The 23,705-nt window shown below is 36.2% G+C and overlaps 1 protein-coding gene across 1 annotated transcript; it reads right to left on the bottom strand.

Moving 5' to 3' along the window:
* Window positions 1–1,713: 1,713 nt before the first annotated feature.
* LOC101349348 (myeloid cell nuclear differentiation antigen) lies at window positions 1,714–23,705 on the bottom strand. The gene is made up of 7 exons (XM_012559745.2): window positions 23,436–23,705; window positions 11,908–12,192; window positions 10,855–10,991; window positions 10,155–10,322; window positions 6,635–7,057; window positions 5,000–5,188; window positions 1,714–2,504 (listed from the first exon to the last, which is right to left on the bottom strand). The coding sequence occupies exons 2-7, from the start codon at window positions 12,170–12,172 to the stop codon at window positions 2,370–2,372; spliced, it is 1,317 nt and encodes a 438-aa protein (XP_012415199.1). The 5' UTR covers window positions 12,173–12,192; window positions 23,436–23,705; the 3' UTR covers window positions 1,714–2,369.

The following is a 23,705-nucleotide window of genomic DNA, read 5'->3' as shown; positions in this document are numbered from 1 at the left end:
ATTGTCAGAATGGATAAAAAAGACTCACCTACTTGCCGTCTATGAGATACTCACTTTAAGGACACAGGTAGGTTAAAAATAAAAGAATGTAAAATATGTGCCATGCAAATTCTAATAATAAGAAAGCTGTTTATATTAACATCAGAAAAAGTGACTTCAAAGCAAGGAATATATTACCGAGGACTAAAAAGAGAAAATTTATAATGATAAAGACCTAAGTCATCAAAAAGACATACAATACTGAGTATGCACCTAATTACAGAGTTTAAAAATGCAGGAAGTAAAATCTGCAGAAATGAAAGAAGTATAGAAACGTGTAATTAAAGTTGGAGATTTCATTAATTCTTCCTCAGTATTTGATAAAATAGCAAAAACCAACCAAACCCGTTGCCATCGAGTCAATTCCAACTCATAGCAACCCTATAGGACACAGTAGAACTGCTCCATAAGGTTGATAAAATAAGTAGATAAAAATTTAATAGTTATATGGAAGAATTAAACAATGCTATCAACCAACTCCTACTACCCGTCTGACACTGTCATACTGTGAAGAGTATGTGTTGCTATGATGTTGAAAGCTCTACCACTGGTATTTCAAATACCAGCAGGATCAGACTAGTAAGAATACCAGCCAGACAGACTAGTAAGAAAGGCCTGGTGATGTACTTCTGAAAATTAGACAGTCAAAACCTTATGGATCACAACAGAACATTATCAGACTCACTTGCTTTAAACACAGCATCAGGAGGGATTAATCTCTAGAGAAGGACATTGTGTTTGGTGAAGTAGAGGGACAACAAGGGCGTGGGAGATCCTTGGTAAGATGGATTGGCACAATAGCTTCAACTATGGACTCAAATATGGTGGTGATTGTGAGGATGACGTAGGACTGGGCAGCATTTTATTCTGTTGTACATAAAGTTACCTTGACCTAATCGATGTTTAAGAATGCTTTATCCAAAAAATGGAGAAATATTCTTTTCAAATGCACAGAAAGCATTCACCAAGATAGACCACATTCTAGACAGATAAAACTCTAAATAATTTTAAGATAATTAAAATCACACAATGTATGTTTTCTGATTACTGTAGAATTAAATAAGAAAGCAATAATAAAAATATATCCCCCAAATCCACAAAGCATCTTGCTCCCTTCTTTCTAGATTTCAGCTATTTAGGTGCTATGATGTCAGAGCTCTACCTCCCCATACCAATGTGATTGGCATGCTCTGCTATGCGCTCGCTAGCCTGCAATCAGAAAATTGATTTTGGATCTGGAACAATTGTGGAGCTTAGTTTGTAAATTTGCCTCCTATCAGGGATCTCATTCTTGTGCTGCCTGTTGTTTAAAACCTATAAATTGCCATCTCATGTATTTTATTCAGTTATATTGTTGTTTATGTTGGGCATGCCCCTCTGCCACAACCAGAAGCAGAAGTCAATGGTTAAACTGTAAACATTGATTTTAGATATTTAATTTCCTTAAGGAAGCCCTGGTGGTGTAGTGGTCAAAAGTTAGAATCCACCAGGCGCTCCTTGGCAACCCTATGGGACAGTTCTACTCTGTCCTATAGGGTCACTATGAGTCAAAATTGACTCAATGGCAACAGGTTTGGTTTTGGTTTTAATTTCTTTAGGTGATATTTACTGTCAAATAGAGTAGATTTAATTCATCATCCAACATTTTGCTTTGCGCATGTCTCTACTTGGGTAACTTTGCTCTGGAATTCACACATACAAACTGTAAGAAGAAAATATAGTTGGAGAACTAATAAGGAGATGATCTACTAGGTTAAATGAACGTAGCCAGATGTTCCACACCAAGCAGTCATAGGGAAGCTTCTTGCACATATTAGTAGCTTTGTGAACATTACCAACATAACCCCCTCTAGAGAGATAATTACCCAAACATTCCCCTTCTGAGGAATATGTGTGCAAAAGGATTACTTTCCCCTGGACCAGTGCAACCCTTCCACAGATTACATGGCTTGATAATTTGAGCATGGACTGTTGGATCAATCTGCCTAACCTAGGCAGAGTCTAGGTTGTGACTTATTCTCTAGAAATCCCATTCAGAATGTAGACCCTAATGTTGATAAGGTCCTGCGTGTCCCATTATTTGTGCCTCACAACACACAAATCAACCACGCTTATGCAACTTGCTACTGTGTTATATCTAGTACTTCTGAAGAAAAATGTCCTTTAATAAAGAAAACTTTTTTTTACATTATATCCGTTATAGATGCAAACGGTAGAGCTCTTAGAAAATCCAGAAGGTGTAAGAATAAAATTTCATAAAAGAAAGCAACTTAATTCACAACTCATAAAAAACTTTTAATGTGCTGTGATATTTCTAGTAAATCTTTTTTTTAAATGGAAGTCTCAACTTTAACAAAATCACTATTAATGCCACTTAATTGACTGGGAAAGGGGTTCCTTACTTCAACTTCCAGATTTAAATTAAAATTAATCGGTCCTTTGTTATTTTTCTTGGTTTTGATGACCTTGAAGGAGAAATAAAGAAAACACAATGAGAGCCCAGCAATTGAGATGAAACTCGTGTCACATTTCACTCCTCACCCACATTGCCTTTCTTTGCCATGAGTCACAACATTCACCTTGTCCTTCCTCAAAGGCTGTTTGTTCTTTCTTACCCATCTTATTTAATGTGTTATCTTTCTTTTGAGTCACAACCCACTCTGTATTATTGTCTTGTGTCTGAAGATAGGTATTTCCTCATGCCTAGCATGGGCCCATTTGAATAGGGCAGAAGTGTCACAAATAGGATAAGAGAGAACAACAGGCATGAGAGAAGAGCCGTTTCACCAAGTGCAAAGCCTTGAGGGGAGGTTCTAATTGTGGCAGAAAGGCGGAAGGAGAATACAACTGATAAGGGGTTTTACGTGGCACAATTGCTGTTTCTTAAATAAGAATACAGGGATGTTGAATTAAGAAATATGAGAAGTGGAACAATTTATGCACGTGTGTATGGCTGTGTCTGAATCTGTCAATATTTCTATCTGAATCATTAGTGCTTAAATTTAACTTTGAAAATTGTTATTAAGAATCCCAGGGTATATGAGACAGAGTGTGATGTCATATAGAATCAACCAAAACTTTCTCCTGTGGGCCAGGGTGTGCATTTCACTAAAGGATTGTGCCTTTTGCTCTAAGATACATGTATTCCAAAAGCCTGGAACTTCCTTCATAAGTTATATCTGGCAAGAGCTCTAAGGAACTCGTATTGTCCTTCTGTCCATGCCTTCATCCTCATGTCTCTGATCTTCTCTCCAGCTTTCATAAGTATCTGGACTCTCGAGCCAGACAGCGTGGATTCAAATCTCATTTCCACAACTTCCTAACTGTGCCAATTAGTTCAAATTCCTTACTTTTTCTGAGCGTCTGCATCTATATCTATGAAATGGAAATAATTATTATATCTTCCTCCCTGTCTGTTGAAACTATTAATTGAGTTAATGCATATATAGTGCTTAGCACATGGTGAGTGATCAGTAAGTGTTTTCATTTAATATAAATGTAAGTTTCTGTATTATTATTTATTTTAGGCAATGTCATCCAAACCCACAACCTGAACTATCATGTGCAAATTGACAAATCCATAAATCTTCAGCAAAAAAATTGCTTTTTTTCCATATCTGTTATATCCACATCTGTGTATCTCCAGACTGACGGCTAGAAATTTCTTGGATATCCTTTATGTACCTCGTATTCAGCCTGTCCAAAATAGAATATATTTTCATTCCCTGAACCACGTTCTACTCCTGCATTATCAATCTAAATGAATAGTAGCACTATTGCTCCAGTTGCCTGGATAATATCCTTGAATCATCCATGAATGATTCCTGGATCCTTTATCTTTCTCACCTTCATCACTTAATTAGTCCCAAAATGGTAAGGCTCTACCTTCAAAAACATTTTTTCTTCTTTTTCCTTTATTCACATCCTGCTGGTCTTTCCTCTTCTAATCTAGATTTTTGAAATAGCCTTTTTTGAAGTGGCCTTCCATGTGGTGTCGGTAAGCCAACTTTCCAACTTTAAAAAGTTCTGATGTGTAGCACTTGCAGAGTTTGGAAGTGTCCTTACTGCCATCCTGGCTGATTTCAAGATGCCATAGTTTTAACAACCAGCTCACATAATTCTGAAATATTTAACAATGTGTTCTCTATAGTTGTGGCATGAGCAGACTCCAGCTTACCACTACTTCTTCCTCCAAACCTGCTGTCTAATGCTTCTTTGTAGATTGTCGCCAGAAAGTTTTTTTTGCTACAATGTCAAAGTCATGAGGCATTATTCTGCACAAAATCTTTCAGTGCTACCTATTTTTCACAATGACGTTTCCCTTTTTTATTTATAACGTTAGGCTGAACTATCCAACACTTCATTTTAAACTCTGGCCTCATCTTCTCATAGTCTCCCACATCTACCAGTGTGTTCGTATTAGAGAACTCATTGTGCTGTTTCACCATTTTGACTGTTTTGAATGTGTTATTTCCTCTGCCTAGAATTCTTTCCAATGGCTTTACCTTGCTAAGAAATATAGTACCTACTTTAGACTGGTTTCTAAGGATGTGTTAGACACTGAGATGACTAATATGTATGTGTCATCTCTTAACATTTCAACAAACACTATGAAGTAGAAACTTCCACCATTGTAGAGAGAAACATTAAAGCTATGTCCCCAATATCATGCTGGCATCAAGATCCAAAGCAGGTCTCTCTTCTTCCAAAGTCCTTGCTCTTGAACACTATGTGAAATTATTTCCCCACCCTACTAATTTATACAAATATTTTACTGTTTAAAAAAAGTATCATATCCCTTTGAAGCCCGTAGGAATATTTTATCTTTAATATCTTTAAAAAAAAATCCTCCACTTAAAATACTCCCAGCACCTGCTGGACTTTGAGATTCCACCAGCAGGAATCTAAACAAAATAATTTGCCTTTTTGGCAAACTAACGTTCTTCTCTCCAGTTCTCACCTGGATGAAACTGTGAATCCCACATGTCAGTTTCAGCTTGTGGTCAATTGTTCTCAGTTGTAAGCAGAAGAGTCGAAGCTTATCTCCTTCCTCACATTTGATGTTGTACCATTTTCCGTTCCCCACTACATCCATCTTTCCTGTATCATCCTGTATTTCATAGATCGTGTTCTTCTTATTCACTGTTTTCTGCAACAGAAGATTAACATCCAGTTTCTGACAACGTAGTTATTAACTGTAATATGTATGAGAAAATCCTCATGACAGAGTAAGTACAAGATTTAAGATAGTAATTACTCATACAGATGTACATGGAGCTGGGGATAAGTCATCTCAGAGCTCCTTCTTTTTATTTAATCTGCTTTTCAGTTTTTCTTGTTCTAGGTGTTTTTTATTTCTGACATTTCTAGGACAATGAGTTTTTTTTTTTTTTTTTCCTTCCTATTTTCACCTGGTTCTATCTCCAGGGAACTATATGTCTTAAAGCACCTGAATATAGAGGAATCAGAAATCCTTGGTGTGCTTGTTTGTCTCCTGTCCTTAAGCAGAAATAAATTGACAACTGTTACAAGTATTCATTCAGTAGAATATAGACTTATAACAAGAAAACTTCTAGTAACTCACTAATTCTTCTTCAATCTTCCCCATTTACTCACTCTTCTCTAATATCTTGTTCCCATTAACTTAGGTCCCCTGTTCACATTCCATAGTGTTTCACTCATCTAAGCCATTACTCATCGATTTTATAATAGCATTATATGCATGGTCACGTAAAAAAAAGTGTACAGAAAGCAATGCAGATAAAATTAAGGGGCTATACTAAAAGACAAGTATATTGGTATTATGAAGCAGTCCGTCATATAAGATTTCAGTAGAATTCGTAGCAGTTCACAGACAATTTTGGGATTGAATGTATCACCTAAACCAGTACTCTGAATAGAAAAATGGACATATCCCTAAAATTCTCTGAGCTTTTTTTTTTTTTGATTTGTAACTTAGGGGATTATGTTACTTTACCTTTCAATATCATGCAACTCATTATTTCTCGGTTGTTCAATAATATCTTCAGGAATAAGTGAAAAAATCAATAAAATGGAGGAGATAGCACTGAATGGTTAGAGTGTATCCCTAATTGCTGAATGTATTTGCCTTCCAGGGAATATCGGGCAATCCATTTATTACTTTAATTACATCACACACAGAATTCAAACTTGGTAGGACAATCCATTATATAAAATAAATTTACAAAAATTCAAGATAAAGTTATGATTTATATAGTTAGAGTGGAGTTCAAAGAAATAAAATCTTTAGTATGTGAATGTTGATCTGGACCCTGCACTATCCTTGCTCATTGTATCTGAGAATAGATAGTCATAACTGGTAAAAATGTCAAGGTTTCTTAGTGAATCTTTTTCAAAGAACTTGGAGATATCTTGAGATAAAGAATGTTAATAGGTCACCTAGACCCATTTCTTGTCATGAGGTTAGATTTGACCTGCTATCTCTAGTCAAGAGAGAGTCCTAATTTCCAGTGTTTGGTCAATGGGCAAAGCTCCAGTTAGTAAGTCAAGACATTTAATTTTAGGTGTTAGAGGAGAAAATGAAAAAAAAAAAAAAAAAGGTTTAAATGATTACCTTATGTAACATAAACAACCCATACACTAATGTTCCTGATGCTTGCTTTTGAAGATTATCAATTTTGGGAGTTTCATTTGCTCTTTTGATAATTCTGGTTGGGACCTCAATCTTTTGAGCAGGACCAGCTTCAGATACAGATGATGCTTCCTTTATTTCCAGTATTCCTTTGCATTCAGAATAATCTGTTATGACAATGACTCTCTTTGGGATAAATTTCTCCTTCAGGTTGGTGTTGAAAACCTTCACTTGGAAGAATTTATTCTCTGTAGCCACCGTAGCATGAAACATCATGTTTTTACTCTTTTCCGGAGACTCAAATTCAAATGGCTCTGCTGCTTTCAGTACCATCACTATAAGTGGGGTCTTTTGAAGAATATTTCTTTTGGCAGCTGCCTGATGTTGGGCCTGTGGTCTCTGGTTCTGTATTGGACAGACACAGGGAGATAAAGTTACAAGTCTGAGCAGAGCATACAAAGTCACTTTCCAAAAGGGAACCCTTAATAACAATGTTAGGCCCCAACAACCTGTACAGATATTTGAAATTAGGGCTAGACTAAAGAGGGATTACTTAACAGAAAGGAAAGGATAACAAACTCATATCATTTAGCTAGAGCAACTAAGGTAGAAGACAACATGGATAAAGTTAGAACACCCTTCTTGAAACAGAATAACCTCCTTAAGTAAGTCATGATGCTCATTAAGAGCAACACAGAGCCGTGGATGATGAGAGCATTATCATGAATAGAATAAAACAATAAATTTAAATATACCCTCTAATCATTTAAAAGACCAAAAAATAAATAAAAATTGAAAGGGTAAAAAAAAGCAAAATAAACAAACTTGAATAGCATGGAAAATAGAGAAAGGTTACCACCAAAATCCACAAAACAACAATCAAAGGTTTTTAGTTTCAACTGGGGAACCTAGGGACATTTTGAGGGTCCAACTCATAGTGCCTCTCCCCAAGAAATAGTGCCCTGTTAAAAAGGTTAGAAAGAGATCTGCCAGGTTAAAATCTCCTTGTCTAAGTAGGCTCAGGTTGAAGCACTTTGGTTGAGCCATGTCTTCAAACATGAATAGACAATATTTCTCAATTTGCAGAGCAGACTAATTTATCCTCGTTATATTTTCTCCACAGTGGACTGGGCTCATCTGAGTGCAGTAGAATACTTTCATAGAAAAAAACTTGCCTAATCTGTAGAAGATAGTGTAAGACACAAGGGTAGACCAGAGGCTTCATAGGGATGAGTATATGGAGCTATGCTAGCTGCCTCCACAGTCTAGAGTGTGTAGTGTTCTGACCTGGGATACTACACACGGTGACCACCCATGTCACTATGTATATTAGACTGTATATACACCTGATTTCTGTCAATGTGATCAATTCATCATATCACAGGGAAGTGTATTCCCAAAAGCAAGTTAATCAGTAGCAATAGACTCAAATATAAGAATAACAGTACAAACAATAATATTCAAACTGACAAGAAAGTTACAGGACCCACATGAAAGAAATTATACAATTCCTCTGAAGGACATAAAAGGAGTAATGATGGACACAAGTATGTTCATTGCAAAGACTACTGTGATAAGGCATATGAGGAAGTCAATCTATAGGGAATTGTGTTCAAAATAAATTTTGGTACATCCATGCAATTAAATATTATATAGGCACTATATAATGGTTTATATTTCTGTTTATGAACTTGAGAAGATGATCCTGATATGTTAAATAAATAAAACCAGTAATAGAATATTGACCACTGTATGATACCATTTTGGGAAAACTTACACATATACTTATGAAGGAAAGTATATGAAAGAATAAAGAGAAAAAATTGGTAATAACTGGATGGTAGTGTTTCAAATAATTAACAATTATTTTTGGATTGATTGATCGTTTGTAAACATTTCCTCAGTTTCTAAAATAATCATGTTGTACTTGTGTGCAGCAATGAAAGGGAGAGAAAGAGAAAGAAAGAAGGAAAGAGAGAAATTGTTCATGGTGTTATGGCTTTCCCTCTGCAGCTCATAACGTTTTGTTGTTCATTGTGTGTGTAGTTATCTAGCGCTGCTATAACAGAAATACCACAAATGTGTGGCTTTAACAAACAGAAATTTATTTTCTTACAGTTTAGGAGGCTACAAGTCTGAATGCAGGGTGTTGGCTCTAGAGGAAGGCTTTCTCTCTCTGTTGGCTCTGGGTAAATGTCCTTGTCTTTTCAGCTGCTATTCCTTGGCTCCTTGGTGATCTTCATGTGGCATGTTGTCTGTCTTCCCCCATCTCTGCTAGTTTGTGTTTAATCTCTTTTATATCTCAAAAGAGATTAATTCAAGATACACCCTACACTAATTCTACCTCATTAACATAACAAAGACAACACATTTCCAAATGGAATTATAACCACAGGCATAAAGGTTAGGAATTACAATACATATTTTTTTTGGGGGGAACATAATTCAATCCATACCATTGTGTTTCCAGGAAAAATAAATATTTCCCTGTTTGGAGTAAGAATTATTGTGGTTTTCACGTGTTATTAGATTGACATTGATGTGAGATATAAAAGATGGGCTAACTCAGTGCTGAGAACAGTAAAACATAACAAGAATGAACAGAAATGTAACTATAAAATGTGGTCCAGCTGCAGTTTTGGATTTTTCCAAACCTAACTCTCTTTTCTCTTTCATCACATTCTTGGTTGTATTTGTGGCCTTTAGGCCTCAATACGATGTCAGTTCCTTTACTGAATTAGATGACTCTGATTGTCCTTCATTAGCTGATATCTTAGTTTTCATTATTTCACTGAATAAATGCATTTATTGAGAGCTTTCTGTGAGGCAAGCATTGAACTAAGCACTGGGATATAATGGTTACCCTCACAACAGGGTAGCACTACCCTAGGAGCTCATAGTCAGGTGGGAAAACAAAGATTTATTAACGACACTTGACATAAATGATAGAAAAGAAAATAATTAGCTCTTACAAAAGTGAGCGGCATTAAGATTTCACCTATACACTTGTGGTTTCTAGGAGTATTCAATATTAGGGTATCAGTATTGGGATCTGTGGGTAAAGAGATTTGGACAAGATAGGAGCTTTCCAGGTTAGGAAACATGGTGTGTGAAAACGCTGAAGAAGAAAGGAGCAGGGTGTATGTAGAAGAAACTTTAGTGTATTGGTGAGCAAAGGGAAGCAGTGTGAAGGAGACTTGAGTGATAGACAGTGAACACACTGCTGTATTCACCTGTATATTATGATTGCTGAACATCTCTTTCCCTCCTGGGGACAACACAACAGGGAAAACTACTTGAGGTTAGAAATAATGTCAAGTTCATCAAGTAACCCTTGGGGAAGCAAAAGATTAAAAAGCAGTGAATTCTTAATATATAGATTTAATTAATTAATTAATTATTGGAGTTATGTTTAAGTAGAACACAAGATCAGAATCTTGAGGTTGTCTCCTGTGTTTTGGGTTGAAGAAAATGAAGGAAAAGTGGAGCAGGAAGAACGTACCTCGGGTAAGGAAGTGGATGGTGGAGTTGATGACGAGATCTGGAGAGGTGCAGGGTGACCCAAGGTGGCGGATGTGCTGGCTCCAGAAGGACAGGGAGGCTGACTCTGTCCCTGGGAAACCTTACTCCTTTTGATTCCAGACTTCTCTTTGGTTGTGTTTTTCCTTTTCTGAAAGTAATTTAATTTTTTCTTTAATCTTTTTGAGTATCATTTGAAGCAGAACACATTTTTATTACTGTCTAGTAGGTATACTTAGACCTCCAAATGTTTTCCTTGGGAACTTGAGAGAGTGCTGCCCACCGTCTGGCCAATTGTGAGAGGTGGGCACAGAAGGCATCATTAAACAGAGGGGAAAGTTACACACATCAGTCCTCTAATGATCTCTGTGGTGGGATTTAACTGACTTGGAAGTAGTAAATCCAGGTTTGCGCAAACATGAGCAAAACAACTTTCCAATCTGATTCTCATGTTACCACATCTTTGTAGTAGGGATGACGATATCATAGTAATTTACATTACATTTGTAAAGTGCCTAGCTCATTCCCTGGCATGAAGGAGATGGTCAATAATTATTCAGTTTGCTAAATATGAATCCTAACAGAAAATTAATCAAGAGCGTGAATAGGGAGAATAAATGGAAGCGACAAAAAATAAATTTCTTCTGTGGGTTTGCAAGCCTGTTTTTCTCCCTCAACCTTACCTGGCCCCCAGGAGTTTCCTCCACTCTTTCAGATGTCACATTATTACTTGTGGTGGGTGCAGGTGTAGCTGAATCCGCTTCTGCCTGACTGCTCTTTCTCATAGGAGTTGTTTCTTTTGCTTTGATTTTCTTTGCAACTGATTCAAAACAAGACACAGTGTAACAGAGAAGTTGGTTTAAGGCAACTGAAGCAATTTTACTACTATTTTCTCTCAGCTCCTACTTGTGTGTCTAGGTATGCATTCGTTCCCTCTACTGCATTAGCCCAGCCTGGCCGCAACGTGAATAGTAGTCACAACACTGACACAGGCACAGTCTCATGTGTCCTCAATGGTTCCTTCATGTCCCTGTGCAGTGAGCATGTCCATCCCATCTCTAGACTCCCATGCAACTCAGTCAAATCCCTTCCCAACACTGATGTCTTATCATTTCCTTTAAAACATCCATTGTTTTATTCATGAAGACTGTGAAAGAGCTGTTCAAAATAAATAAATCAGTGAAAGGAAATATGATATGGATTTTTGAAAAGACAGTGTTAAGAATGGCCTTTGACTTTTGAAAATCTCTTTTTGGTTTTAACTAGTGATTTTATAAGAGGAGAATTTCTTTAAGCCTCTGAGAGGTAGGTATTCATATAAGTACTGCCTCATCTTTGTTACTAGAGAGGATAATAATGATGGAGTAAATATTCTTAAGAGACTATTGCATTGATTGGTTAAACATCAATATATAAAAAGGAATCACAATTTTTGCAATCTTATTTTGTCATGTTTAACATTTCTAATGTACTGGAAACCTTAGCCTCTCTCATTAACTCTGTCTGCCTTTTTTCCTTTACCTGCACACCAAATACGTTCTCCAAAATAATAACAATCCCCTTTACAGGAAAGGAAATGCCTTGAGTTGTCAAGGAGATGTCAGCTGAGATACCACTGTTATCATGGCTACTGATCATAAATTGGAAAATGAATGTTTCAACTCTGACCAGGAATGATTCTATTCAAATTTTAGGAGGGTTGAGTAGTGAGGTTGTGAAGGAGTCTTCCATATTACCTTTTGATTTCTCTAATTTAAGCGTTTTAACAAGGTCTTTAAGTTGTGGCATATCTTTGAATAATTCTATTAGTTTGTCCACACAGGCAGCTCCTCGGAACTTTTCTTCCATCAAGTCTGCAATCTTAATTCTGTTATATTCATCTTGCATTTTTTTAGTCAGTTGCAAATCATGGGCTAGTAAAGACTTAACTGTGTTAAACTGATAATCATTGATGGCCTCTAATCCTTTCAGTAGAATGATTTTCTTGTATTCATTCACCATCTCTCAAGTTATGGTTGAGCCTACAAGAGAAAAATGACAGAGTGTTACACATGTATACAGAGAGTTTAAAAGACTGGACATTCCTATGTGAGTGAGTGGCTCATGTCAAAACGTTGGTCATGGTGTGAGTGACAAAGAGGAACTAAAATCACAAGACACAACTTTGTGGAAAATATGTTGGTAACTACTGCATTAGGAAGTTCTAAGAAATTCTCTATTGTTGATGATAGTTGACTTAGGTCAAGGGTATGTGTGGTAGAAGGAGGTCTGGAAATAGGCAATCGTTCTGATATTTAGAGAAGGGACACTGTAGTATCAAAGTCCCCATTTCTTTTCCCATCCTTTATTAGGCCTGGGAGCTGGCCTTTAGTGCCTGCCTCTTGGCTCCTGACTCTTCCTATACCTAGTGTGACTGAAAGAGCTTATATGCAAAATGTGCTGCAGCCTGTCTTTCTATAGGATTATGCTTCTGCCATGGTACTACAGTTCCGTGCTGGGGTACCTACCCTTGCCCATTAGGCATTTTTTAATCAGCTTTTATTAGCATCATCTTCCTTTGGGGTTGGACCATGTCTTCTGTGTCCTAAGTGTACATAATACCGTCACTTTGTTAGACTCCTTATCATTGTCACTCTGCTGCTCCCTAGAGTCGTAATCGACTCAGAGGCAACGGGTTTTGTTTTGTTTTGTTTTAATGCAAGACTGCAGAATTTATTGGTCTGTCAGTCTTATTTTAACAGTTGCTTGATTTTCCCCCTTAAAGGTCCAATTTCTCTAGTCAGGTTTTTTTTTTTTTTAAGTATAGCCAGTCATCTTTATATAAAACCAGGGTTCTATCTCACTTGAAATTCTTCAACATTTCTCCATTTTCTTCATAAAAAACCCTTCCTCTTTAGTATGGTTTGAAAGGCCTTGGAAGGCCTACAGAATGGGAGAAAATTATCTGGTAACCATATATCTGATAACAATTTGATATCCAGAATATATAGACAACTCCTACAACTCAACTACAAAAAGACAATGTAATTTAAAAACGGGCAAATGGCTTGGATAACATTCTTCCAAGGAAGATATACAAATGGCCAATAAACACATAAAGAGATGCTCAACATCATTAGTCATTAGGGAAATGCAAATCAAATGTGGTTGTAGCAGTACATCCACAGGGAACTGCCAGAAATTTAAACCAGATTCAGAAAAGGACATGGAATGAGGGATATCATTGCTGATGTCAGATGGATCTTAGCTGAAAGCAGAGAACACCAGAAAGTTGTTAGCCTATGTTTTATTGACTATGAGAGGGCATTCCACTGTGTGGATCATAACAAATTTTGGATAACATTGCAAAGAATGAGAATTCTAGAACTGTTCTCATGAGGAACCAGTACATAGACCAAGAGGCAGTCATTTGAATAGAATCAGGGGATACTGCATGGTTTAAAGTCAGGAAAGGTGTGCATCAGGGTTGTATCCTTTCACGCATCAGCTGCTCAAAGGGAGAAAGATGTGGCAGTCTGCTTCCACAAAGATTACAGCCTTGGAAACCCTATGGGACAGCTCTACACTGTCCTATAAGGTCTCTATGAGTCGGAATTGACAGGATGACAGTGGGTTTATTCAATCTGTATGTTGAGCAAATAACCCAAGAAGTTCGATTACACGAAGGATTAGAGAAAGACTCATTAACAACGTGCATTATGCAGATGAGACAACCTTGCTTGCTGAAAGCAAACAGAACTTCAAGCACTTACTGACTGAAGATCAAAGACTACAGCCTTCAGTATGGGTTGCACATCAATATAAAGAAAACAAAAATCCTCACAACTGAACAAATAAACAACAACATGTACACTGAAAAAAGATTGAAGTTGTCAAGTATTTCATTTTACTTGGATCCACAATCAATGCCCAGGGAAGCATCAGTCAAGAAATCAAATGAAGTGCCAACATCATCCTAAATGGAGAGAGTTTGAAAACACTCCCCCTGAGAAACGGAACTAAACAAGGACTCCTCTATCACCACTCTTATTCAATATTGTGCTGGAGGTCCTAGCCAGAGCAATTAGGCTAGAAAAAGAAATAAAGCTCATCCAAATTGGTAGGGAAGAAGTAGAAGTATCTCCATTTGCAGATGATATGATCTTATGCAAAGAAAACCCCAAAGAAGCAGCAAGACAACTACTGGAACTAATAGAAGATTTCAGCAGTATCAGGATATAAGATAAACATACAAAAATCAGTGGGATTCCTCTACACCAACAAAGAGAACTTGGAAGAGGAAATCACCAAATCAATACCATTTACAATAGCCCCCAAGAAGATAAAATACTTAGGAATAAATCTAATTAGAGACGTAAAAGACCTATACAATTAAAACTACAAAGCACTACTGCAAGAAACCAAAAGAGACCTGCATAAGTGGAAAAACATACCTTGCTCATGGATAGGGAGACTCAACATTGTGAAAATGTCTATTCTACCCAAAGTGATGTACAGATACAATGCAATCCTGATCCAAATTCCAATGGCGTTTTTTAATGAGATGGAGAAAAAATTCACCAACTTCATTTGGAAAGGGAAGAGGCCGCAGATAAGTAAAGCATTACTGAAGAAGAAGAACAAAGTAGGAGGCCTTACACTATCTGAGTTTAGAACCTATTATACTGCCACGGTAGTCAAAACAGCGCAGTACTAGTACAACAGATACATAGACCAAAGGAATAGAATTCAGAATCTCGGCATAAATTCATCCACCTATGAGCAGCTGATATTTGACAAGGTCCATAGTCCATTAATTGGGGGAAAAGACATTCTCTTTAACACATGGTGCTGGCATAACTGGATATCTACCTGCAAAAAACTGAAACAAGACCCATACCTCACACCATGCACAAAAACTAACTCAAAATGGATCAAAGACCTAAATATAAAATTGAAAACGATAAAGATCATGGAAGAAAAATTAGGGACAATGCAAGCCCTAATACATGGCATAAACAGAATATAAACCATAAGTAACAATGCACAAGCACCAGAAGAGAGACTAGATAACTGAGAGCTCCTAAAAATTAAACACTTAAGCTCATCAAAAGACTTCACCAAAAGAGTCGAAAGACAACCTATAGACTGGGAAAAAATTTTTGGCTACAACAAATTCAATCTAAAATCTACAAGATACTGCAAAACCTCAACAAGAAAGAGACAAGTAACCCAAATAAAAAATGAGCAAAGGATATGAACAGGCACTTCACCAAAGAAGACATTCAAGTGGCTAAGAGACATATGAAGAAATACTCACAATGTTTAGCTATTAGAGAAATACAAATCAAAACTACAATGAGATATCATCTCACCTGAACAAGGCTAGCATTAATCCAAAAAACACAAAGTAATAAATGCTGGAGAGGTTGTGGAGAGTCTGGAACAGTTATACATTGTTGGCGGGAATGTAAAATGGTACAACCACTTTGGAAATTGATTTGGCACTTCCTTAAAAAGCTAGAAATAGAAGTGCCACACGATCCAACAATCCCGCTCCTTGAAATATATCCTAAAGAAATAAAAGCCATCACACAAACAGATACATGCACACCCATGTTCATTGCAGTACCATTCACAATAACAAAAAGATGGAAACAACCTAGGTGCCCATCAACAGATGAATGGATAAACAAATTATGGTATATTTACACAATGGAATACTACACAACAATAAAGAACAATGATGAATCTGTGAAACATGGAGGAATCTGGAAGGCATTATGCTGAGTAAATTTAGTCAGTCACAAAAGGACAAATATTGTATAAGACCACTATTATAAGAACTCAAGAAAAGGTTTGAACACAGAAGACAACATTCTTCAATGGTTATGAGGGTGGGGTGGGAGGTAGAGTGTTATTCACTAACTAGATAGTAGACAAGAATTATCTTAGGTGAAGGGAAGGACAGTACACACTACAGGGGAAGTCAACACAACTGGACTGAACCAAAGCTAAGAAGTATCCTGAATACAAACACTTCAAGGGACAGAGTAGCAGGGGCAGAGGTCTGGGGACCATGCTTTCAGAGGACATCTAGGTCAATTAGCATAACAAAGTTTATTAAGAAAAATGTTCTGCATCCTGCTTTGTGAGTGGCATCCGGGGTCTTAAAAGCTAGCGAGTGGCCATCCAAGATGCATCAATTGTTCCCAGCACACCTGGAGTAAAGGGGAATGAAGAACACCAAAGACACAAGGAAAACATTAGCCCAAGAGACAGAAAGGGCCACATAAACTGAAGACTGCAACAGCCTGAGCCCAAAAGAACTAGATGGTGCTTGGCTACCACCAATGACTGCCCTGACAGGGAAGATAACAGAAAGTCTCTGTTAGAGCAGGAGAAAAGTGGGGTGCAGAACTCAAATTCTAGTGAAAAAACCAGACTTGATGGTCTGACTGACACTGGAGGAACACCAGAGAGCGTGGCACCTGGACTGTCTGTCAGCCCAGCACTAAAACCATTCCTGAGGCCAATTCTTCAGTCAAAGATTAGACTGGACTATGGGACATAAAATGATACTCGTGAAGAGTGTGCTTCTTAGCTCAAGTAGGTACATGAGACTAAATGGGCAGCTCCTGTCCAGAGGTGAGATGAGAAGGCAGAGAGGGTCTGGAGCTGGCTGAATGGACATGAGAAATTGAGGGGGAATGGAGGACTGTGCTGTCACAGTATAGGGAGAGCAATTAGGGTCACCTAACAATGTATGTATAAATTTTTGTATGAGAGACTAACTTTAATTGTAAACTTTCACTTAAAGTACAATAAAATGAAAATTAAAGAAAAAGAAGAAGAAATCAAATGATGAACTGCATTGGGCAAATCTACTGAAAAAAAAAGCTCTTTCAAATGTTAAGAAGCAAAGATGTCACTTTAAGGACTAAGGTGGTGCGCCTGACCCAAGCCATGGTGTTTTCAATCGCCTTGTATGCATGCAAAAGCTGGACGATAAGGAACACCGAAGAAGAATCAATGCCTTTGAATTATGGTGTTGGTGAAGAACATAGAATACACCATCCACTGCCAGAAGAATGAACAAATCTGTCTTGGAGGAAGTGCAGCCAGAATGCTCCTTAGAGGCAAGGACAGTGAGACTTTGTCTCACGTACTTTGGACATGTTATCAGGAGGGACCAGCCCCTTGAGAAGGACATTATGCTTGGTAAAGAAGAGGGTCATCGAAAGAGAGGAAGACCTTCAGTGAGATGGATTGACTCAGTGGCTGCAACAATAGGCTCAAGCATAGCAACCTTTGTGAGGATGGTGTAGAACCAGGCAGTGTTTCATTCTGTTGTACATAGGGTTGCTATGAGTCGGAATCAACTCAATGGCACCTAACAACAAACATAACAACAACAATAGAGAACTCCCATAACTCAACTACAAAAAAACAAACAACATAATTTAAAAATGGGCAAATGACTTGAATAACATTCTTCCAAGGAAGATATATAAATGGCCAATAAACACATGAAGAGATGCTCAACATCATTAGTCAAGCAAAGATTCTAATAGATACTTGGACACCAGTGTTCACTGGAACATTTTTCACAATAGCCAAAAGGTGGAAACAACCCAAGTGTCCATCAACAAATCAATGGATAAACAAAGTGTGGCGTATACATACAATGGAATATTATTCAACCATAAACAGATGAAGTTCTGACACATGCTGTAACAAGTATGAACCTTAAAAACATTATACTGAGTGAAATAAGACAGACACAAAAGGACAAATATTGTATAATCCCATTTATACGAAATATCTAGAATAAGCAAGTGTATAGAGACAAACATTGATTACTGGTTACCAAGGGTGGGCATGAAGAAGCGAAAAAGGGGACTCATTTCTGATTTGGATGTCTTTTATTTCTTTCCTAGCTTAATTACGCTGACTAGAACTTCCAGTACAATGTCAAATAGCAGTGGTAAAAGAGGCCCTTGTTGTCATGTTCCTGATTGTTGGGAAAAGCATTTAGTCATTTACCATTGAGAAAGACATTAGCTGTGGGTTTTTTGTTACTGCCCTTTATCATGCTGAGGAATTTCCCTTCTATTTCTAGTTTGCTGAGTGTTTTTATCTGAGTGTTTAATTTTATCAAATGACTTTTCTGTTTCAATTGAGATGATCATATGCTGCTTTTCTTTCCATTTGTTCTATTAATGTTACATATTACATTGATTATTTTTCTGATTTTGAACCACTCTTGCATTTCTAGGATAAACCCCACTTGATTATGATGTGTAATCCTTTTACTATGGTTTTGGATTTGCTTCACTAGTATTTTGTTGCAGATATTTGTATATAAATCCGTAAGGGATATCTGTCTGTACTTTTCTTGTGGTATCTTTATCTGGTTTTGCTATCAAGGTAATGGGTAATGCTGCCTAATAAAATGAGATAGACGGTGTTCCCCCCTTCTATTTTCTGAAAGAGTTTGAGAAGGATTACTGTATTTTTATGTAAATAATGCATGTCTTCTACTTTTGTTGACAGCCTCACGCTCCCCCCACCCCCCCCACCCTGGAGGTATTTCCATATGTACTGCTATGCCGATCTTTTTTTGTTGTTGCTGTAAAAAAAAAAAGCATCGTGTGTTTACAAAAATACCTCTTTGGGGGAGGGCACAGCTGATAAACAAATGTAGAAGATGCATGTTACTTGTGTAAAAATATGGTAGTGTTAATTTTTCTTAACATGCTTTGGTAGATTTCACGAGTAAAACCATCTAGTTTTGATGGCTGATTCAATTTTTTCACTTTTATAGACGTGCTGATATTTTTTATTTATCTTGAGTAAATTTAGGTAGCTTGTGTGTTTCTAGGAATTTATGCATTTTATCTATGTTGACATAAAATTTTTCATAGTATTCTTTTATTTTACTTTCTCTATGCTGTTGTTGTTGTTAGGTACCGTCGAGTCAGTTCCAACTCATAGTGACCCTATGTTCAACAGAATGAAATGCTGCAGGTCCTGTGCCATTCTCACAATCGTTGTTATGCTTGAGCCCATTGTTGCAGCCTCTGTGTCAATCCATCTAGTTGAAGGTCTTCCTCTTTTTTGCTGACCCTCTACTTTACCAAGCATGATGTCCTTCTCCAGGGACTGATCCCTCCTGATAACATAGTTAGTAGTAACATCCCCACTTTCACTTCTGATTTTAATTAGTTGCATCTTCTCTTTTTTTACTTGTCAGTCTGGCTAAAGGTTTGCCAACTTTACTGATCTCTTCAAAGAAGTAACTTTTGCTTTTGTTGATTCACAGTATTGGTTTTTAATTTTCTATTTCATTTATGCATTATCCAGTTTTTATTATTTCTGTTTTCTGGTCTTCTTTTTATAGTGTATTAAGGTGTAAAGCTATTTGAGATCTTTCTTCCTTTTTAATGTGGGCATTACAGCTATGAATTCTCCTCTTAGCACTGCCTTTTCTGCATCCTATAAGTTTAAGTATGTTGTGCTTTCATTTCCATTCATCTCTAAGAGTTTTCTAATTCCCTTGTGACTTCTTCTTCGACTCATTGCTTAATAGTGTATTGTTTAATTTCCACATTTTTGTGAAATTTCTAGTTTTCCTTCTGTTATTGATTTGTAGTTTCATTCCAATATGGCCAGAAAAGATAGTTTGTATGATTTCAATCTTTTTAAACTTACTAAGACTTTTTTTGTAACCTAATATATGGTATATCCTGGAGAATGATCCATGTGCACTGGAGAAGAATGTGGATTCAGCTGTTGTTGGGTAGTGTTCTAAATGTATCTGTTAGGTTTAATTGGTTTACTATTTTGCTCATGTCCTCTATTTCCTTAGTGAACTTATGTTTAGATATTTTATCCATTACTGAAAGTGGTGTATTAAAGTCTGTAACTATTGTTTAGAACTCTCTATTGTAGTTTAATTTTTAAATTCTGCCAAATTATGCACATATACAGATTATTCAGTCTGAAAGCTGGTGTTGTTAGTCAACATCCAGTAGATTCAGATTTATGGTGACTCCATATATTACAGAGTAGAGCTACTCCACAGGGTTTTCTTGGTTGTAATCTTTACAGAAGCAGATTTCCAGGCTTTTCTTCCAAGGTGACACTGGATAGATTTGAACTGCCAACCTTTAGGTTAGCAGTTGAGCACAAACTGTTTGTGCCACCTAGAGACGTATTCATATGGAAACATTGTAACTGATATTCTTACATATAATGTAATATATGGCATACATATATAATAACATCATATATGTGATATATATGTATGTCATATTACATTCTATAATATAATGTTGCATTATATTATACTATACTATATTATATGAATATGATATGTATATCATATATTGTATGTAAGATAATATAATATAGTATTTTATTTCATTATACTATATAATATTATATATCATGTTATGCTCATCATTATGAATATAATACAGCAAGTGATAATGACTATTTGTGAAAAATGGTAGTTTTCTTAATATAGCTTTTTTGTTTTCCAATATCTTTGCTCGGCATACTGACTCAGGAAGCTAAATATGAGTGCTAAGAATTTAGACTTTGGAGTTCAAAAGACCTTGCTCCTAGAACCTAATCATTTGACTATAGTAAAATAGATACAACTAGAAAATAAATTAGTGATTTGTAAGATAAGATTGAAAATTCCACCATAAGGAATTAGGGTGAAATTAAGAAATAGAATATATATAGACTACGTAAAAGAAAATGTAAGACATGTCAGAATGCAAGTTCAAGTGTCAACATTCATAAACTTATAGTTGCAGAAAGAGAGAAAACTAAAATTAAAAGAATAAAATACTTGAAGAAATAATGGGATGAATTTCTTGGAATTAAAGTAACGTGAACACACTCAGATTGATCAGGCCAATACAGTACCAAATAGGAGAGTGAAGAAAAAAACCCACATCAAGACTCAACGTAGCCAAACTGAAGAATCTTAGAAATGAAGCCAATCGTCCGAAAGCTTCTGGAGAAAAAGAGCACATTAACTACAAAGATTCTAGAATCAGCTGCTCAACAGCAAAGCTGCAAGCAGAAGGATAATGGAGTAATTTTTTATAGTAGTTGTCCAAAATCTCATTTCTACAATTTTGAAACTCAAAATAATTTTGAAACCAAAAGATTTATCTTTTCTGAGCTTGGTAACAAAATTTATTTGCCAAATAAAACGTGATCTAAGAGGAAACAATATATATTTTTTTTTGTTTTTAATGCTACTTTAGTGTGAATGTTCATATATTTTGTTGAATAAATTTTATTGCATTTAATTTGGGTGTAAAGACTTAGACCCTAATGGCCATTTATATATAGTGTCTGCATTAAATAGCCTTCCTGAAATTACCCAAATTCTGAATTCCAAAGCAGATGCAACCCGTAGGGTTTCAGAAAAGGTGCTCTCGATCTACCTTGACTGAATAATACTTTTGACTATAGAATCTATGTATAGTCAAAACGTCTTTTAAATGTAAGGGCCTCAGAATACTTGCAACACAAAAATACCCACCAAACACTCTTTTGGAAGTAGTATTCAACAAGAAAATAAATGAATAAAGCTAAGAAATTCTGCAGGGTAAAAGGAAAGCAAGGGTGAGCAACTAAGTCTTCAATGTCTTGTAAAGAAACAAATCCCCAAACAAAGAGAAACAAAACAGGAACACCACGGGTGGAGGGAGTGAGACAAGTGGATAGGAGTGTTTACTGGGTTACTTGTCCTCATGGAGAAGATAGAGATAGGAAAGAAAAATAAAAGGACAGATGAAGAAGGAGAAGGAAGCATAGAGTGTAACAGATTGAAATAAAATAGTATGGCAGAAACTATTAAAAAAAAACAGCGATCAACAGAATATAGATAAAATCTGTTATGAGACAAAATTTTTCTAATTGGATTTTTACAAAAAATCTGCTTATATGCTGTAGACAAAAGGTCATTCAAAAGTTAAAAAAAAAAAGTTGGAAAAAGTGTTATTATGCACACAGTAATTCAAAGAGAACACTTGACATTAGTGAAGCTTTAAACAGACCTTAAGACAAAGGGTAGCTTGTTTCACTACGCAATGAACACTAGTAGAACTAGTTCTACTACATAATGATAAAATGTTAAAATCCCAGTAAGATATAATAGTTCTAAATATTCATTACCTGTTAATAATAAATGTATATTCTTTGTGATTATATTACTGTAAATAATAAGTTTGTCTCTTCTCTATCTCTTGTTTTTCCCATGTGTGTATTTATATATTTATGTATCTTTATGGAAATCGGGAGATCTACGAGGAAAAATTGACAAAATGGTAATTATAGTTTGAAATTTTAGCATATCTGAATTTCTGAAAAAAGTAAAGAAATACAGCAAATACTGAAGAAAAAAAAATAGACCAACACAATTGGCAAGCTTAAACAACAAGACTTTCTAACATGTGGGGAGTTCTGAAACCAATATTTCAAACCTTACATTCCTCTCAAACACACATGAGATGTTTATATACCAGGCTATACAGGAATTCTATGTATAGGAATTGAGGTATAGATGTAATTTACTCTACCTTCTTTTCCCCTACAAACTCTCATCAACAGAGTTTTATCTGTGACCTTGAAGAAAGCAGGGACTATCCCAAAAGGACTAAAATAATGCCTCTAACACCTGGTGTAGAATGAAGTTAAAATATAAGTTAAATATACTTATGAAAACATTAAGATGTCATGTATTTTAACAACATGTTTGGGAAAATGAGAATTTTTTTCTTCTGTGTATGTGTGTTTTCGTGTTTTGTAAAATTGGGATAATGCCATATAACACAACTTTATATCCAGATTTATCTTGTTTAATTTAATATTACTTCGCGATACATTTCTCATACCACTATCTTGTCTTATACCTAGGCCCCCAACACTGCCACCAACTTTCCTCCTCACCCACCCATGAAGAAAACCTAGCTCCCCTCTAAATATCAACTCATGGGTGCAGGCATCCAGAGAATTGATTTCATACCTCTATAATCAAAACAGATTCCCGTTTTTTCAGTCCTCAATTGTGGTAGAATAAAATGAGTCCATTGTTTGGCTATATTAAAATAAAGCTACTGCCTTTTCCACTTTTCTGAATATAGTTAATACCAGTACTTTTTTCCCTAGAAGACTCCATAACTAATCTCCCTTGTGAACATGTGTTTACTAACTAGGTTCTCAGATCTTTCTCCAAACAATTCCTCACAGGACTCACCTTACTGGAAACTTCTTCCACAGTAGTCCAGATCCTGAAATCTTTGTCAGAAATACAAGAAGTACCGTTTGTCTTGTAAGAGTAGAAAGTAAATCAGGAAAGCTCTCCAGAAACTGAACTGCAGGATATTATGATCTCATAAATAGTGCAGAAACTGACCTATTTTGAAAGATAACAAGGAAAAACAGCACTAGTCAGAGTCAATTGAAAACATAACTAGTGCCAGCTATCTCATACTTCATTGGCAGTTGCCAGAAAAGACAAGTTATT

This window comes from Trichechus manatus, unplaced genomic scaffold (assembly GCF_000243295.1).
Source record: "Trichechus manatus latirostris isolate Lorelei unplaced genomic scaffold, TriManLat1.0 scaffold00300, whole genome shotgun sequence".
NCBI classification, from domain to species: Eukaryota; Metazoa; Chordata; class Mammalia; order Sirenia; family Trichechidae; genus Trichechus; species Trichechus manatus.
The sequence above is the reverse complement of the archived record's forward strand: the minus strand, read 5'-3'. Positions and strand labels throughout refer to the sequence as shown.